Source organism: Lithobates pipiens, unplaced genomic scaffold, assembly GCF_037356315.1.
Source record: "Lithobates pipiens isolate NorthernLeopardFrog02 unplaced genomic scaffold, aLitPip1_a1.2 Scaffold_22, whole genome shotgun sequence".
NCBI classification, from domain to species: Eukaryota; Metazoa; Chordata; class Amphibia; order Anura; family Ranidae; genus Lithobates; species Lithobates pipiens.
In genome coordinates, this window is record NW_027507784.1 from 241829623 (window position 1) to 241849542 (window position 19920).

Consider the following 19920-nt stretch of genomic DNA (forward strand, 5'->3'; position numbering starts at 1 on the left):
CACTTCGTGCTGCTTCCAAAGCGTGCACTGTCATGACTAGGTCAAAGTCATGGCCATTGTATTTAAAAACAGGAAGTATTTCCTCCATGCTATAACTAGGTGAGGGCTGTCACTCAGCACAAGGTGTAGTGGGCGCGCCTGTCATACAGCGGGATAGAGAGCACCACTGCTTGTAAAAAGAGATTCTTTGCCTTCGTCACATGCCCCCAGCTTGAGCCAAAGCCAATCAGCGAGCTAAAAGCTGCCGCAGCCAATCACTTCGACTTCCATCCTAAAGCAGCCGCGGCTGATCCAATCAGATCACTATTTTCCGGCAGCTGCAAGCGACGCGGTGTTATGTAGCGAGGGATCCAGCTTGTGTCCGTGTGAGAAGCTTCAGAGCCGGCTATTCCCGGCGGAACCCGCGCTGCCCCGCTATGGAAACCTTCTGCAGCTATGACGGCACTGAGCGCTTCTGGGTAAGCTTCGTCCCCGGTCCTGCGCCCTTCCCCCGTCCCCTCCAAGGGGTGACATTTGGCCCTCCTCGCCAGTCATGGCTGGAGCGCACTTTCACTTTTTCCATCTGCGTCGGAATGCCTGGAGCGGGTCTCCTGGTCTGTGGTGTGGGGAAGACTCCGAACCGGACTGACTGTGTGAGGGGGGCGGCCCTGTGGGCTCTGTGCTAGGACACGGACATGTCTTCTTCTGGTGCTCCTCTGTGTGAGGGACTTCTGTTCATGGGCGGGTTTTGTACTATATATATATATATATATATATATATATATATATATATATATATATATCTCTGGAAGCATCTCCTAATATCTGGGTGACAAGTGCAAACCAATAGCTGTTCACCCAGGAATCTTCCTTCCAACGTGGGCACTTATCAGTGTTCCCTGCTAGCTATACGTTACAAAGCACCTCCCCCATGTTATGGGCAAGGGGAGGTGTTATGTAAACTTAAAGATGAACTGCAGTTTGCTCACGTAATTTGTAATAAAAACATCTTTGCCATTCTGAAGCTTTCCCTCCAACTACTTTGCATATTATTTTATATATATATATATATATATATATATATATATATATATATATATATATATATATATATATATATTGTGATTCTGTACTTGCTAAATATGCTGCAGAAATCTCCCTCCAATAAGTCTGGCTGCAGCCATTTTATCTGTGGGCAGCAGAAGCTGATGCCTGTTCACTTCCTGGATTTACTTAGAGGCACACCTCCAGCTCTGCAGCTCTCATTGGCCCTCATTACTCACCCCTCCCTTCCTGGCAAACTCTGGGGGGGGGGAAGATAGAGCTGTGCATGATGTCATAAGCCTCAGCTTTTTATCAGACAAGAAACAAGAAGTGGGCAGTATAAGGTATTTACTGGAAGAAAACTGTTTTACTATCCAAAGTTAAAACAAGGGCAGAAGATTTAATAGAGTGGAAAAAAATGACTGATGTTCTGCTTTAAATGAAATTTCAAATTCTAAATAGAAATATTGATGATGGACTTTGTAAACACCATGATAACAATGTTAATACAATTACTATTAATACTATTTTCAGCCCACTCTGGTGCAGTCATGTGATCTCCCCTGTGTCAGCCATGCAGGGGAGAGGAGGAGTGCTTCAACAATGCTTGGTAAAGCCTGGAGAAATTACATCACCCATAGGCTTACTCAACCCCCTCCCTTGTCAACGCTCATTCCTCTCCCCTTTAACCATGCTGGCTGATACAGGGGATCCAGATCACATGACCGGATCACACCGGTCGGAAAATGGGTAAATGCATACTGTAGCAGAGAGAGCCAGGAAAAGTCTTGTTCGGGGGTTATACATCTCCCAGGCTCCTCTTATACACATTCAGAAGTCTCTGAGCCATGATCCAGTTGGGGTCTTGGTCCTCTTCCCCAGGCTAATTTAAGCTCACCTGAGCAGACAGCCTTTGCTCTCTGCCTGGGAAACACAGACCATGCTGATCTGTGAGAGCCAAAAAGTTGGTAAAAGCTGTTAAGCAATTTATGCAGAAACTGACAAGTGGTAGGCTTGCTCAGGCTGGTAGTTGGGGCCTGCATATTGTGTAGTTAGAGCCGAGACACGGCTAGGATTTTTGTTTTGCTATCTTTGTTCTCATTTGTTTCTGGAACACTGTACAGCACCTGTATATAAACTTCTATATAACACAAACACATCACTGTTTGTCACTACCTCACTGGATCTGGTATCTGTGCCTGAATGCCTGCTTATCTCAGGAAGCTTTTGCACCTGCTACCTGTCCCCCAGGTTACAATACACTGCATGTAAACGCATTGCCCTTGCAAGACATGTTAATGGCATCTGAAATGCATCTCGCAAACATTGCATGCCATGGTACCAGGTGGTTTGGCATGGGAAAAAAAATAGAGCTTGCACTACCTTTTCTATGTTCTGGTCCAGTTGGCAGCCCATTGGCATGATTAGATGGTCAAAACTGTAAACACAAGTAAGAAGTCCTGAGCTTTCCAATTTACATTTACTACTTTTATTACTCCCGATACTCTGATAGGAGCTGCTTTGTCCCCACCTCCCCTATGCTGTCCATTCAGAGAAGGCTTTGTATTTTGGTAAATCGATTCTTAAAGCTTTCTGTGATTGGGCAAGAGGAGGGGCAGGCAGAAGACTGCAGCTGCAGAAACTGAGACCCTAAGGTCCAGCATAGGAGTGCCGGAAGTATGATAGCTGTATTCTCATCACTCATTAAAAATGTTAATTGGTATGTACCTCATTGGACTTAAAGCAGAGGTCCACCCTAAAGTGGACCTTCCGCTCATTGGAATCCTCCCCCCCCTCCGGCGCCACAATTGGCACCTTTCAGGGGGGAGGGGGGTGCAGGTACCTGTACAGTACAGGTATCTGCACCCACTTCCGGCATAGCTATCTGCAGAAAGGGGTGTAGATTCTGCAGAATCTATGCCCCTTTCCGAAAGACCCCCGCTGCCTGCTGGGAAACACACAGATCCCAGAGGCAGCGGGTCCATCGTTATTGCGCAGCGCGACTCGCGCATGCGCAGTAGGGAACCGGGAAATGAAGCCAAAAGGCTCCACTTCCTGATTCCCATAGCCAAGATGGCGGCGGCAGCACTCGAGAGATCGGCTTCAGGTGTCGACATCGTGGGCGCACTGGGCGGGTAAGTGTCCTTATTTTAAGTCAGCAGCTGCAGTATTTGTAGCTGCTGGCTTTTTTAAAAAAAAAAAAAACGGCGGAACTCCCGCTTTAACCCAAAGTAAAACAGCACATTTTAGAAAGTGTTTGAATTTCTGGCGTTCAGCTTGACAGTGCTTCTCCTCCTAAATACAGTAGTGTTGTGTAAATTTAAAAAGAGGGGGGGGAAAAACAAAAACTACTGCAGCTGCCACATGTAAGCTACAGTAAAATAGCAGGGATTTACCTGTAATGCTGAAGCATACAGAATCTGGAACAGCTGTACATGGGAACCAGCTTTCAGGTTTCATTTTTAAAGGCTAAAGCAGAACGAAACCCTCTATCCTTTTATAGCCAAGGAAGCTGACGTCTTGGTCTCTATTTGATCATGCCATATTGATGCAAATGTGATCAGTTATGAGACTAGCATTTGGCTTGACAGTTTGTTTGAAAACACAAACAACTGCTACAGTTAGGCCTCGTGTGCTGGACATTTATCTAGCTCTTCTGAATGCCTTTTCTCCAAGTAGCATAAAAAAAAAAAAAATGCCTAAAGCTGTGTTTTTCAAACACTTATAGGCACAACAAACCTTTGGGCATTCATTCATTCATTCATTTAATTGGTCAGAATATTAATTTATTCTGGCCACTGAAATTAATGAACACTTAAGAGGAAGTAAACCCTGATGGGTTTCCTCTTCTTTTCCCCTGCAAAGTAAAAGACTAATGGGCTAGTATGCATTGCATACTAGCCTGATATGTTGCACTTACCTGCAAACGAAGCCCACAAAGTCACCACTGGTGGCTGCATCCATCTTCACCCTGCTTCCTCTTGGGGGGCTGTGGACCCCGGCTCTGTGACTGGCCGGAGTCAAGTGACATCACTCCTACTCAGTCACAGCACGGGCCCTTTGTGCCCTTTCTTCAGTGCGCATGTGCTGATGATGTTGGCTCAAGCGTATATGGTAAATGTCTCCTAAACCGTGTAGGTTTAGGAGATATTTCCAGTACCTACAGGTAAGTCTTATTATAGCCTTATAGCCTGTAGATAAAAGTGGTGTAACTAGGTTTACAACCACTTTAACCACTTAACAACCGGCCCATAGCCGAATGACGGCTACAGGGCGGTTGTTTAACTTGGAGAGGCCGTCATATGACGCCCTCCCAGAATTCCGCTCTCGTGCGCCCCCCGGGGGTGCCCACTCGAGAGCATCCGTGACCACCGGGTCCTATGGACCCGGCGCATCACAGATCACGTGCCCGTTTACCACGTGATTGCCCCGTCAAATGACAGAGCGATCACTTGTAAACAAACTGGCATCATGTTATGATGCTGGTTCCTCCCTCCCCTCTCTGTACCGATCGGTACAGCGGAGGGGGAAGAGATCAGTGTCTGCAGTGCTGTGGGCTAGATCTGCAGTGCTCACAGTGCTGCTCACCAAAAATTAACCCCTGCAATAATCTGCAATACCCTGCCAATACTCTGCCATTTTTTTATTTTATTTCAGGCTTCCCAGCCTAGAGGTGAGATGTGGGGTCTTATTGACCCCATATCTCACTGTAAAGAGGACCTGTCATGCCATATTCCTATTACAAGGGATGTTTACATTCCTTGTAATAGGAATAAAAGTTATCCAAAAATTTTATTTTTGGGGAAAAAAGTGTCAAACTAAAATAAAGTAAAATGAACAATAAAAAAAATAAAAAAGCGCCCCTGTCAGCATGTGCTCGCATGCAGAAGCGAACACATACGTCCTGCCTACATGAAAACAGTGTTCAAACCACACGTGAGGTATCGCTGCGAACGTTAGAGCGAGAGCAATAATATTGGCTCTAGACCTCTTTTGTAACTCAAAATATTTAACCAGTGAAAAAATTTTAAGCGTCGCCTATGGGGATTTTTAAGTAGCGACGTTTGGCGCCATTCCACGAGCGTGTGCAATTTTGAAGAGTGACATGTTATGTATCTATTTACTTGGCGTAACTTCATCTTTCACAATATGCAAAAACATTGGGCTGACTTTACTGTTTTTTTTTTTTTTTCCAAAAAAAACGTGTTTGAAAAATTGCTGTGCAAATACCGTGCGTGATAAAAAGTTGCAACGACCACCATTGTATTCTCCAGGGTCTTTCCTAAAAAAAACACATATATAATGTTTTGGGATTCTATGTAATTTTCTAGCAAATAAATTATGATTTTTACATGTAGGGGAGAAATGTCAGAATTGTCCTGGGTGCTCCACAACGCCTGATGGTGCTCCCTGCATGTTGGTCCTCTGTATGTGGCCACACTGTGTAAAAGTCTAACACGCGTGGTATTGCCATACTCGGGAGAAATAGCAGAATGTGTTTTGGGGTGTAACTTGTGGTATACATATGCTGTGTGGGAGCAATAACCTGATAATATGACAATTTTGTGGGGAAAAAAAATCTTGATTTTGCCAAGAATTGTAGGAAAAAATGACAACTTCAAAAAACTCATCATGCCTCTTACTAAATATCTTGGAATGTCTTCTTTCCAAAAAGGGGTCATTTGGGGGGTATTTGTACTTTTCTGGCATGTTAGAGCCGGTTCACACAGGGGCGACTCAGATCCGACTTCAGGTCGCCCCTAGTCGCCTCAGGTCAGACAACATGTAAAAATCAATGTAGGTGAATGAGAGCCATCTTAATGCACGCTACTGAAGTCGCTCCGACTTCAGAAAAGGTTCCTGTAATAAAATTTGGTGTGGGTTCCCCCTCCGAGAGCATACCAGGCCCTTAGGTCTGGTATGGATTCTAAGGGGAACCCCCCCTACACCGAAAAAACGGTGTGGGGGTCCCCCCAGATCCATACCAGACCCTTATCTGAGCACGCTGGCCGGCCAGGAAAGGGGGTGGGGACGAGCGAGCGCCCCCCCCCCTCCTGAGCCGTACCAGGCCGCGTGCCCTCAACATGGGGGGGGCCCCAGATCCTGGCCCCCCACCCTATGTGAATGAGTATGGGGTACAATGTACCCCTACCCATTCACCTGTGGGAAAAAAAAAATGTACAAAAAAAAACACCACACAAGGGTTAAAATAGTTTATTGCACAGCTCCGGGGGTCTTCCGTCTTCAGGGGTCTTCTCACCAGACTCCTCCACTATCTTCTGCTAGCTCTTTTACTAGCGGAGGAGCCCCGCTTTCTTCTTCGCCGCCGCCCTCTTCTTCGGACTTCGGGGGTCTTGTCCCCCTCTTCGGTTCTTCTTGCCGGGCCACCACGCCTTCTTCTAGCTCTTTTACAAGCGGTCAGGGTTGTCGGGAAGAGGCCCTTGTCCTCATCAACATGGGGACAAGGTGCTTTGGGGTGTGGGGGCCGCGCGGCCCCCCCTTCCCCAAGGCACCCCCTATGTTGAGGGCACACGGCCTGGTACGGCTCAGGAGGGGGGGGAGCGCTCTCTCGTCCCCACCCCCTTTCCTGGCCGGGCGGGTAGCATGCTCGGATAAGGGTCTGGTATGGATCTGGGGGGGACCCCCACACCGTTTTTTTTTTTTTCCGGCGTAGGGGGTTCCCCTTAGAATCCATACCAGACCTAAGGGCCTGGTATGCTCTCGGAGGGGGAACCCACACCAATTTTTTTTTTTTCATAAATTTGGCGTGGAGTTCCCCCTTCAGAGCTCATTCTCTGATTGGCCACGGCAAAAGTCGTCTGGCCTGGGGCAACTTAAAGTCGTGTTGCAAGTCGCCCCAGGTTGTGTCAAGTCGTGTTGAAGTCGTCGTCTCCAAGTTGCCTCACAAAGTCATCCTGGAAGTCGTGTCGCCCATGTGTGAACCGGCTCTTAGGGTCTCAAGAAATGAGAGAGGTCGTCAGTACTTCAGGTGTGATCAATTTTCAGATATTGGCATCATAGCTTGTGGACTCTATAACTTTCACAAAGACCAAATAATATCCACCAATCTGTACTTATTTTTATCAAAGATATGTAGTATAAATTTTTTGCCAAAATTTATGAAGAAAAATTACAAATCTGCTAAATTTTATAACAGAAACGAAGAAAAAAATCACTTTTGTACAGAATTTTCTGTCTTTTATTTTTTTTTTTATTATTTTTTTTTTTTTATTTTTTTATTTTTTTATAGCACAAAAAAAATAAAAATAAAAACCCAGCGGTGATTAAATACCACCAAAAGAAAGCTCTATTTGTGTGGGGGAAAAAAAGACAAAAATTTCATATGGGTACAGTGTTGCATGACTGAGTAATTGCCATTCAAAATGTGAGAGCACCGAAAGCTGAAAATTTGTCTGGTTATTAAAGTGGTTGTAAACCCTTACAAACCACTTTGACCTATAACCTATAAACCTATATGGTTTAGGAGATATTTGCCCGAAAACGGGCACCGCTGTCTACGGCGCATGCGCCGTAGACAGCGGCGCGCAGGCGCATTGAGCGCGGCATTCTCCGCGACGGAGCTGCCGCGCGTGTCGGCTCCTGTGCGCATGCGCGGGAGTGACGTCATCGCGGCTTCGCCGAATGACAGCGGCGGAGCTGCGAGACCCCACCAACAAGATGGATGCGGCGGACTACAGGGGACAGCGGCGACTTCGCTGGCTCCTGTGTCAGGTAAGTGACACATAATGGGCTACTATGCGATGCATAGTAGTCCATTATGCTTTGCCTTTGCAGGGAATGAAAGAGGAAGTAAACTCCATCAGGGTTTACTTCCTCTTTAAGGGTGTTTAAGTGCTAAACACACCTAGCATTTAGGCATAAGCATTTTATGCCTTTTAAACGCCTGTGTGTGCAGAGGCTAACATGGAGGGGCTTTTAGGGGCAGAAAAAAATGTTAAATGCCTTTTTTTTTTTTTTTTTTTTTTTTTTTTTTAAAGTGGAGTTTTTGACACTATTATGCCCTATAATCAAGACATGCCTTGAATGCAATTCTTTTGGGAAGCACTTAAAACAGAACTAAACCCTCCTATCTTCTACACCCAAGAAAGGTGCCATTGTTGCCCCTGTTTGATCTGCAGTTGCCATGGTGCTGCACATGTGATCGGTTATATCACCAGCCATTTGGTTTGCCAGTTTGGTTGAGAGCATAAGCAATTGTGACAGCATTCACAGTATACCTTGAATGAATGTAACTGTTTTGGGAAATGGTTAAATTGATGGGTTTAGTTCCAATTTAAATAGATGGGGTTAATTCCAGCCTTACACGTGGGCTGCATATCAGATGACATTGGCCCTTTCAATAGAAACCGGCTGACATTCGGCCCTGTGTATGACACCCGGTCCGACGGGAGCTGCTCATTTGGCCGACTTCTGTCAAAGGGGCATGACCGAAAAGGTCTGTCGATTGGCACCTAATCATCCCCCTCAGCCAGTGCCTCAGAACCCTGACTGGGGTGTTCGGGGGGCCCGTCCCCATCAGAACACAATATCTCAGTGGGGGAGATGGCTGTACTAACATCGGATAGTTAGTACAGTAGCTCCTACCGAGCTCTTCAGGGGTTTGTGTTTTTTTTTTTTTTTTTCCCCAGCCCATTATGCACTGCTGGGTACTGTTACTGTCAGCGGTGGAAAAATGCAGACCTGCTGCATTTTCCACACTGAACGTATACTTGTGTAAAATGTAAGTCCAGTCAATTTTATTTATTGTCTGTCTGTCTGTCTGTCTGACTTAGATAAGACTTTCTCTAGTCCTCTGTCCAGGACAGCACTAGAGATATAGGCTCCACCTCCGGAGGCAGGAAACGCATCACCAGATCCTTTAAAGGGTGGCTCCCGTCTCTTCTCCCTCAGTCTTTTTGTTTCCTCCACCGGAGGAGGAGGCTGGATTGGAGCTCTCCTTCCTCTTCTCTCTGGGATTGACCATGAGAGAAGGGGAAGGAGGTTAACATACCTGGTCAACAGGATGGCGGCCACCTGGGGTCCCCCGGTCAGGTTGCGTGCAGCTGTGACCGGCGTCGTTCTCCCCAATAGCCCGGGGAGGGCTGTCATTCCCCGCTAGACTGCCGAATAACACATATTTGGAGCAGAGGGGGGGGGGGGGGTCGTAGGTTTTGAGTTCCGGCCTGTGGAACACAGGAGGAGGGCAGGGACTTCCAGACGGACCTCTTCCGGGTTGCGCATCGAGCGTGGATGGCAGAACCAGGGCATCTTATTTTAAAAGTGCCTGCCACAAGCATGGAGGAAAAGCCTCCAAGTGGACAGCTACATTCCAAACGAAGCATGGATGCAGCGGAATGTGGCAGTGGAGCTGAACCAGCTCAGGTAGGTGGACACAGGGGTGCCTTGAACCTATGGGCTGGGGGGGGAGGGAAGCGATGGACTGTTTGTGGGCCATTTGTTTGGTCCCCCCATTAGAACAGGATTTGGACTGAGTCTTGCAAATCCTGTCAGCGGCTGGTGGGGGTCCACTTAGGTGTTGGTGAAGGACATCCTATTTTGCTAAGGTTTTAAGCTGATGGTAGCTTGTCTGTTTCCCTTCCTTCTCTTCTCTCCTCTTGTCTTTAGGCTCTGCCCAAAGAACTGGAGAGGTCAGGGGGAAAGAAGAGATGTCCTCCCATGTATGAACAAGTTTAAGGAAGAATGGATCAAGCCCCTCTGTAAACTTTGTAATGATAAGTTGGTTTACAAGGAGGCTACGGGGGCCTGTAAGGAACTGATTTCTGGTGTGCAGAAAGAAATGCAGTCCATCAAGACAATGCTGGTGAACCTTGAGACCCCAAAACAAGCAGCTGCAGTCCCCCCTTGCTTCCGCCCCAGAGGAGGATGATGAATCAGGGGGAGAGGATTTAGATTCTTTTGGATGACTTGAGCGAGGTGGCATCATCCAAACATATTCCAATTCAAGGAACAAGCTCATCCAGAGGCAGGCTCTCACTTGAGGCAGTTGATGCCTTGTTGGGGGTGATCTATGAGATGCTCGAAATTAAAGAAGAGCTGGTCTCATTGTCCTTGCATGACCGGATGTATCAAACCCTGAAGGAAGACCCAACCAGGGTTTTTCCGGTTCACAGCGCACTGGTAGACTCTCCTATTAGAAAAGAGTGGGTGGAGCCAGAGAAAAAAATATTTTTTTTTTCCCCTCAAAAGTTTGAAGTGGAGATTTCCCTTCAGTGAGGATCCCACCTGTGTCTGGAACAAGGTACCCAAAGTAGACGCAGCCTTCTCCCAGTGCGCTAAATCAACAGACCTTGCCTTTGAGGACATGGGTGTCCTCAAGGAACCCATGGACAAAAGGATGGAGGTGCTTCTGAAAAAGTCATGGGAAGTAGCCATGACAACCCTAAAGCCTGCGATGGCCACAACAATGGCTTGTAATCTGGAGGTCTGGCTGAAACAATTGCAAGGGTATTTGGAAAGTGGGGCCCCCAGGAAGGAAATTTTTAGATTCTCTTCCTGTGCTGCACAAAACAGCGGGCTACATGGCAGACGCTTCTGCCGAGTCGGTCAAACTTTCAGCAAAGACCGATGCCCTCGTAAATTCATCTCGCAGAGCACCATGATTGAAATTCTGTTTGGGTGACCAGGCCTCAAAAGTTAGGCTACGTGGCATCCCTTTTGAGGGAGACCTCTTGTTTGCGCAGGATCTAGAAAAGGTTCTGGATCTTACTGCAGACAAGAAGGCCTTCCCTACTAAGACTAAAGCACCAGGGAAACATTTTTTCGTCCCCGAAGACAAGGACAGTCACAAGGACAGACCTCTAAAGGGTCAGCTCCTAAAAAACAAAACAAAAAAAAACTTTAAAAAAAACACAAAAAAAAACACTAAATCCCAGTGACTTGGTTCCTGTGGGGGGGGGGAATACTGGGGCAGTTCCTCCCACAGTGGGAAAAGACCACCCCAAATGCTTTTATATTGAGGATAAACAGGGAGGGCTATCGAATACAGTTCAAACACACTCCACCCAAGAGGAGGTGTGTGACCAAACCTCCCAGAGATCCTCAGAAGGCGACGGCCTTGCTGTCGCAAACTGGCGATTTTGGTAGACCAGCGGGTTCTTGTTCCAGTGCCACAACAGGAGGTAAATGGCAGTTTCTACTCTCGCGTGTTTGTAGTAAGAGACCATTTGACTAACATACAAAAAATTCCAGATGGAAACAATTTTTACGGTAAAGTCAATCCTTCCCCCCCCCCCAGGTTGTTTCATGCCCTCCCTCAATCTGAGGGATGCCTACCTACACGTCCCAATCTACGAGGACTCTTAAAAATATTTGAATATAGCAATCCAGTGGGGAATGCAGATCTGACATTTCCAGTTTAGGGCCCTACCATTCAGCCTATCCTCATCCCCTAGGATTTTTACAAAAGTTCTGGTGGAAGCATTGGCTCCCCTGAGCCTGAAGGGGATCTTGGTCATACCGTATTTGGACGACCTTTTGTTCTTTGCCCCCTCCGAGCTCCAATTACAGGGAGATCTGCGGGCAGCCATTTATTTTCCAAAAAGACTGGGTGGTTGATAAACAAAAGTCGCTCTTAATCCCGACGCAAATCTTGCAGGACCTGGGTTTCTCGGTGAACTCGGTGGCGCAAAAAGCCTTTCTCCCAAAGGAGAAAGTAGAAAAGGTGAGTGACTGCAACCTTTTTGCAAAACAATCGGGTGATTTTCCCTCTGCTCAGCTATGTCGGGTCTGGGTCTTCTGGTGGCAACAATTCCTGCAGTTCCTTGGGCAAGGGTTAATTTCAGGTGTCCTCAGGCCAACATCCTGAACAGCTGGGACGGGGCACAGGAATCCCTAGACACAACCATCCGCCTATCTTCAAAGACCAGAAGGTCTCGGTGGTGGAGAAAAGAGGAGAACCTAGTACAGGGTCTATGGTGGTCTCTTCCAATATCTGTCCCCATTACCACGGATGCCAGTGCTTGGGGCTGGGGGGCCCACTTGGGGTCAAAAATAGCCCAAGGATGCTGGGAGAAAATACAGTTTCAAAGGTCAACCAACAGAGTTAAAGACGATCTGTGAAGCGTTGAGAACATTTGCCAGAATGGTAAGTTCTCGTTGATCCTCTCTTGTGCTGCCCTGGACAGATGACTAGAGAAAACTAGATTTAGGACAGCAGGGATTCCCTCCCTATATGTTGTTCTAATGTTGGACTAGTGTTTTTGTTTCAGAGGCTGTTCGGGGGGAAGTTCTCGGTTAAAGACCGAGGGACAAGGGACGGGAGCCACCCTTTAAGGATCTGGTGATGCGTTTCCTGCCTCCGGAGGTGGAGCCTATCTCTCTAGTGCTGTCCTAGACGACTCCTAGAAAACAATCTGTTACTTCCTGTTCTTCACAGACAACGATATCTCTTTATCTGGATTTGCTAAGCTGTCTTTCACTTCCTGAAAGGGTTGTTGGTCCTTCTTACAGGTGTGCCCAGACCCACCCCTATCCTTTACAGAACATGATCTCCTGTCTTCATAGCTGAGAGAGATATTTGGAACTATGCTATGTATGATAGAAACTGTTAAGATTGCAATGCAGCAGATTTTCTATGGTATAGAACCACATGGGGGTTTCTGCACGGTTCTGAGCATGGTGTGGCACACGCCCAGTTGCTGTGAACGGCAGAGGGAGCTGGGGAAGAAGTATGAAAGAAATACAGAACAAAGGAACATGTTTGGAAACATACAGATCGATTTTTTTCTATTGCTCGTTACATGTGAGTAATGCGTTTAAGGCTCCGTTTTGAACTAGTGCATCTTGTCATATGACTTTGGATGCATAAAGTCGCATGACAAGTCGCAGCTAACTGATTTCAAGGGCAAATGTTCCCATCTATGTGACTTTGAAAACCGTGCCTGCACAACTTTGATGCAATTTTCGATGCAACGTTGATCCAGAGGGTAAAGTTGAATCAGTCACACTCTAAATTGCACAGCTTTGGAGTCGCACTAGTGGAAATATAGCCTAAGGCTAGAGTGCAACTTTTCTGCGACTTTACACTCTGGATCAGCCGCATAAAAAGTTAAATCATATTAGTGCAGGTACCTTTTCAAATTCACATAGATGGGAACAGGTACCATTAAAATGGGCTGTGACTTGTCATGCGACTGTGTCCAAAGTCGCATTTCCACTAGTGCGACCCCCAAAGTTGTGCGACTTTGATGCAGCTTTGTTCTAACTTTACACTCTCTGGATCACAGTCACATGAAAGCATTGCAGGTACCCCTTTTAAAAAAAAAAAAAAAAAAAAAAAATCTCATAGATGGGAACAGGTGCCATTGAAATCAATGGGCTGTGACTTGTCATGTGATTTTGTGTCCAAAGTTGCATGACAAGTCATACTAGTGGAGGCCTTAATGTGGTTGCCTGTACTATGATCATCATAGACTGAGCTGAGACCCCAGAGCACTTCCAGCTCCCTTCTCCTATGGTAGTCTTTGCTCAAACCCCATGTCGTGTGTGTGTGTGTTGGAAGGCTGGCCGCAGGCTAGCCTGAATTTGTAGGAGTCTGAGGGCTTTAAATGCCTCCTCCTCCATCAGAGCCTTCGTCGACTCATTTCTGGGTTGATGCACGTCACTTCTGGCCGCCTTTCAGAGCGGCGGTCGGCCGCAGCTTGGTGTTGGTTTCTCTCCCGGGCACCATCGAGGGATCACTCGCTCGTCCCCCCCCCCTGTCACCCCCCCGGGGTTCTACCGGCTTCATGGAGGCCGCCCTGCCTGTCCTCCCTTGCAGCCTTGTTCCGCACAGCTTCCTGGGGTGGGGCGGCCCAGTAGGCCACTTCTCCTGGCGTCCATGCCGGGGGGGGGAGCAGGTGGCCGGCCATTCTCCACTTGGCTCCTTCTGGCCAGAGTGCGGCTGCCCGCTTCTCCCGGTGCTCATGCCTGGAGATACCCATATGTCTGAGGCATTTCCAAAGTTTCTACTATTTGCAGTTGGGGAAGCCCACTATGAGTTTGTGGCTCTACCATTTGGCCTGTTGTCAGCCCCCTGAGCCTTTACCAAGGTATTGGCTAAAGATTTGGTGTTGCTGCGACAACGTGGGATTGAGATCATAGAATATCTAGACGATCTCCTCCTCAGAGTTAGAAGAGGATGTTGCAATCACCATGCAGACTTTGCAAGGATTTGGGTGGCTGTTGAACCTAAAGAAGTCGGTGGTTGTACTGACCCATCGTCTGGAGTACCTAGGCTTGCTGCTGGACTCCAAGGCAGCGAGAGTCTTTCTCCATTCAGACAAAGTGCAGACTCTCAGGTCCGCAATAAAACTGACGAACAGCGAGCGGTCGCCGCTTCGTTTTTGCATGCGAGTCCTGGGACTGGGAATCTCCGTTGTCCCTGGATCGTTCGATCCAGGTGAGCCAGTCAGACTCCCTGGCCCGGCGGGTCAGGAAAGGGGGTGGGGGGGGGCCGCATGCCCTCAACATGGCCCCCCCACAGCACCTTGTCCCCATGTTGATGAGGACAAGGGCCTCTTCCCGGCAAACCCTGGCCGTTGGTTGTCGGGGTGTGTGTGTGTGTGTGTGTGTGTGTGTGTATATGTATATATATGTATATGTATATGTGTGTGTATATATATATATATATATATATATATATATATATATATATATATATATATATATATATATATATATATATATATATATATTCCATCTCCATAAAACTATCCCCTATTTTGTAAACGCTGTAACTTTTACGCAATCAAATATACGCTTATTGCGATATTTTTGGTTAAAAAAAAATGTAGACTAATGCGTATCGGCCTAAACTGAGGGGGGAAATTTTTTTTTATATATTTTTGGGGGATATTTATTATAGCCCAAAAAAAGCATTATATTTATTTTTTTTGTTTGTTTTATAGCACAAACAATAAACACAGGAGTGATCAAATAGCACCAAAAGAAAGCTCTCTATTTGTGGGGAAAAAAGGACTTCAGTTTTGTTTGGGAGCCACGTCGCACAACTGCGCAATTGTCAGTTAAATGGACACAGTGCCGAATCGCAAAAAGTGCTCTTTCAGGAAGGGGGGTAAAATCTACCGGGGCTGAAGCGGTTAACTGTAAGCGCTTATTCTTGCTGGTAGTTAGAATCCTTAATGTTTGCAAACAAAATGGTTTCCTATTTAGAATAATAAGCTGCCAGGCTAGCAAAACAGTGATATCAAAACCGATTCAATCATACAGTATGCAGTGTACATAGATTTGCAAAACAATGGGATAAAGGAATATTCCTAAACATGGTTAATGTGAAAATGAGTGAATGCGTCAATGTAGTGCATGTTATCTCAGCTTGCAAAGCTTGAATTCATTTAATGAGTTTACCAAAACTATAAATATTACAGAATATACAGCAGCCTCCTGCTACATAACTAAGCTCCATTTTATGCTGAATAAACTGAATCATTAATGTATCTTAAATCGAAAACTGTTTTTTAGATAGGGGTGTGTGTGGGTTTTTATTTTTATTTTTTTTAACTGGGTTTTGACCTCCTGTGTGCATAAGGCCTAAGAGTTGCATAGATGACTTGGTAGCAATGTAATGTCCAATGGGACTTTGGGTCTTTTTTTCGGAATGGAAGAAATTGATGTGTGCATTTTTTTTTCAGTCAATGGGTCAGGCTAAAGACACACATTGATCGGTATAAGCTTTTATTGAGGTGCGTTCTGGGGCTTAGGCAAAAATGCCAAAAGCCCCAAAATTCAGTTTTTAGGAGCAGCAGTGTGCATGAGACCTTAGTGTCTTGGAAGGGTGGGCTCATGCTTCCTTGCGTGGCACTGGTGAGAAGACAGGGGCACACGGCACTTCTTGGCATTGGCGAGATGTCATGCCACACCATGCTTCTGTGCTTAACATGCCTGGGAGGATGGGCTCATGCTTCTCTTCCCGCCATGCCTGGGAGGACACGCTCATACTTTCCTGCCTACCATTCCTGATACATTTATTAGCCTTTTATTGCTATCACAAGGGATTAACAACATCTCTTGGGATAGCATGGGCTTTTTTTTTTTTCTCTTGAAGAGTCCTGAGATCTGTGAGACCCCCCCCCCAGATCTTATTTGCCCTCCAAGTACCCAATCAAACCGAGAATCCTTGTCGCTTTTGGTTTCTGATGTAACTGAGAGGAATTTCCATTGCATCCTCCTACTCTATCTGTCTAGGGACCGGTTGCATTGGTGCAAGGCTTCCCGATGTGTATGTATACATACACCGGATGGGTAATGGTTAAATTAAGCTTGCCATTAGTCTAGCCGATGAAGAGCAACATCAGGATACAATTTTCATATGCATATTTTAAATGCATCCTCTGGGTTCTGTTGAGGGCCACTTGCACTGTGTTGCAAGAAGCAATGTGCTGAAAGGCCAGCGTTTCCTGCTTTGGTAAACTTTTTGTTAGAAAGCAGTTAAATTGTTTAGTTTTTGGCTTTACGTGGGTTGGCCTAATGAGGTTATTCTAAAGAGTCTTTCTCATAATTTTTAGGCCCCATGCACACTTGACGTTTAAAATAACATTATAAACTCCAGTAGCTTTGCAGTGCATTTTTCAACATTTTAGCAATAGTGTTTTTTTCCTCCTCCCTTTTTTTTTTTTTTTTTTTTTTCTCTTTTTTTCCACTCCTTAACCACTTGCCGCCCGCTCAATAGCAGATACACGGCGGCAAAGTGGTTTCAAAACCCTGACCGGACGTCATTGACGTGATCAGGATTTTGAGCCGCTGTGCGCCCCCGGGGGCACGCATCTCGGCGATCGTTGTTGCGGGGTGTTAGTCTGCAACTACGATCTCGGTAAAGAGTCTCAGACGGAGACTCTTTACCATGTGATCAGCAGTGTCCAATCACGGTTGATCAGTGTAAATAGGAAGAGCCAGGGATCGGCTTTTCCTCACTCGCGTCTGTCAGACGCGAGTAGAGGAGAGCCGATCGGCTGCTCCTCTGACAGGGGGGGTCTGTGCTGATCGATTATCAGCACAGCCCCCACGAGGATGCCCACACTGGACCGCCAGGGATGCCACCAGACCACCAGGGATGCTCAGGACAAGGGATGCCACCCTAGACCACCAGGGATTCCAGTCGGTGCCACAATGGATGGCAATCGGTGCCCACGATGGGCATCACTGATTGGCATCCATTAGTACAGTATAATATAACAGTACCGCTTATCAGTGTCCATCATTGCCACCTCATCAGTGCCACTTCATTGGTGCCGTCTTATCATTGCCCATCAGTGTAACCCCATCAGTGAAGGAGAACTTACTTATTTACAAAGTTTTGAAACTGAAACAAAAAAAACATTTTTTTTTTCAAAATTTTCGGTATTTTTTTTATTTGTTTAGCAAAAAATAAAAACCGTAGAGGTGATCAAATACCACCAAAAGAAATCTCTATTTGTGGGGGAAAAAAAAAGATAAAAATTTCATTTGGGTACAGTGTAGCATGACCGCACAATTGTCATTCAAAGTGCGACAGCGCTGAAAGCTCAAAATTGGTCTGGGCAGCAAGTTAAGTGCCTGGTATTGAAGTGGTTAAAGCCAAAAAATGCAGAAAACAGCCTGTGTGCACATGGACACATAGGATAACGCGATGGGGCGTTTATTGTGTGTCCGGGATGGCACTGGGAGCAGACAAGTAAAGTGAGCTCCTGCGGACCGGCTTTGAATTCAGCTTTTATTGGATGCAGACCCACCTACAATGTCAGGCCTGTTCCCCCCCCCCCCGCCCCCCCCCCCAAAATCCTGTTGCCCGGCCACAACACCAAGCACCGCGGGTGTGGCCGCAGCCTCACCTAAAACCTATGCCCGCATGGAATTTATTCGTCAGGATTTTAATTCCTTCCATGGCTGGGTGACTTGGGTGGAACAGAGGGTCTCTAAGACCGAAGACATGGTACGTGACCATGGGGCTGATCTACACACCCTAAAAACTAAGGTTAAGGCATTGCAGCCTCAGGCTGAAGATGCTGAAAACTGTAACGGGAGTAATAATCTGTGCATTTTGGGCCTCCCTGAGGGAGCCGAGGGTGCTGACCCCACTACCTTTGCTGAACGTCTACTTTAACAATTGCTTCCTTCTGCTCGAGAGAGAGATTCGAGATATCTATATCTCCCCTTCTTCGGCGGGTGGTCCGCTACAAGATAAGTAGTCCCTGCGGCGTATTCGCCGCAGGATTACTTTTATTGGTAAAAGGAAAAATAATAAGCCGCGCTGAATCACACAAACATCAAATTGTGCATAAATAAATAGAAATTAATTGTGGACTGTTAGCAGCTTCTAAACATAAATTGATATGAAATCACACCATAAATAATAAATGCATATAAATGTTATAGGCTCAGGCCATGCGAACCACTCAATCCTTGCAGTATAAGACCAAGTCGCATGTACCTATGTGTAGGAATACAAACTCTAAAGACACCCAGTGTATGAGTTACAAGTCTGTACATGTAAGTCACCAAAAAATTCTCTCAAAAAATGTGAATAAAGTCCTCCACAAATGAACCATAAATAATCCACTGCTGAGTCCAATTAGGTAGTGCTTGATCCGCCACCAAAATAAATTAAATTTGCCGCTTACCAGAAAGACATGACCCCCCCCCCCCCACTACAGAGGGTCACCAAAAGCATATGGATATACACTCGTCTTCTAGTCAAGGGGGGTCCTCGATGTTCTCCTTACGCCGCCACTCCAGTAAAGGTTATGGGGAAGCGCTCCCAGAAATCTTTCTCATAGATCCAGAGGGACTCAAGATGGGGACATCAAAACCATGGAAGAGAGATAGAACTCCAAATAGTGTAAAACCCTTTATTACTAAAGATGAAAAAGTAAAATTGCACTTACAGTGTATAAAAAATCAAAAGCCTTGAGTCCGCTGCGCCTGCCGGACGCATGTGGACAGACCCGTTCTCCTGGAACTGTAACAAACACGAGGTGACGTTAGCGTATCGCTCATCCCTACGTGTTTCGCAACAAAATTGCATCATCCAGGGGCACGAGCGGCACGCTGCATCACCTCCATTTATACTGTCCCTAACCCTCCAGGCCTCACTCTGGGAATCCGGCTATTCCCGCCAAAACCAAGCCTCATTCCCATATCGAATTCTGATTCGCCAGGCCCTCCCCCAGTCATTAGTCCCACCAATGAGATTAGTGGACCACTCAGGGACTAGATCCAGCCAGGCCTCATTCCAACCCCATATAGAGATCACCCAATTACCAGTGTGCTTAGTACCAGAGAAGCTGCCATTGGATCAGTAACTTAACACAGGGGCCACTGAAACACTGTGTGTTCCACTGTGCTTCCGGGGCAACATGCCCAGCCACTGACAGGTCACTCCTACAACAGCAATAACAGAGGAAATCGATAAGATTCGACATCCTCCGCTCTACTTCCAGTTCAACACTACCGGTTTGCGGCCACATCCGGTCTGACCAAGCCTCACTTTCATTCTCAAGTGACTTCCGGTCGGTCCTATCCGATGCCCAGTCACTTCCTATATGCCCAAACTGCCTTTTATCCTGTAGCCACTTCGCCAGCCACCCCATGAGTCCCAGTTTCACAGGGGCGCTTGCAATCGCACCCAATACGAGACAGCCCACCATCGCAGACAGGCCACGCCCACACTTCAGGCTTAGCGGTGGCAGTCAGCTCCTACCTATAACTTCCCCAAATACCATACACAAACAGATCCATTGCATTAGGAACCAGCCTAAACGCTTCCAGAACTAAAAAAGCAGAGTACAGCCCCATCGAAAGAGAGGGAGGGGAAACAACCATAAAATTGAGAGTAAAAAATACAAAACTAAACACAGGACTCACCCCAAATCAAATGGAGACAAGTTCAATATTACACTGCTG

At 46.5% G+C, this 19920-nt stretch overlaps 1 protein-coding gene across 1 annotated transcript in view; it reads left to right on the forward strand.

Annotated features, from left to right (window-relative positions):
- Nucleotides 1-322: 322 nt before the first annotated feature.
- The window catches only part of ABCC1 (ATP binding cassette subfamily C member 1 (ABCC1 blood group)), an 852279-nt gene continuing 832681 nt past the window's right edge, over nucleotides 323-19920 (forward strand). The window contains exon 1 of the mRNA XM_077448931.1: nucleotides 323-458. Coding sequence (XP_077305057.1) covers nucleotides 417-458 — 42 coding nt within the window. The 5' untranslated portion in view covers nucleotides 323-416. The remainder of the gene's footprint in view (nucleotides 459-19920) is intronic.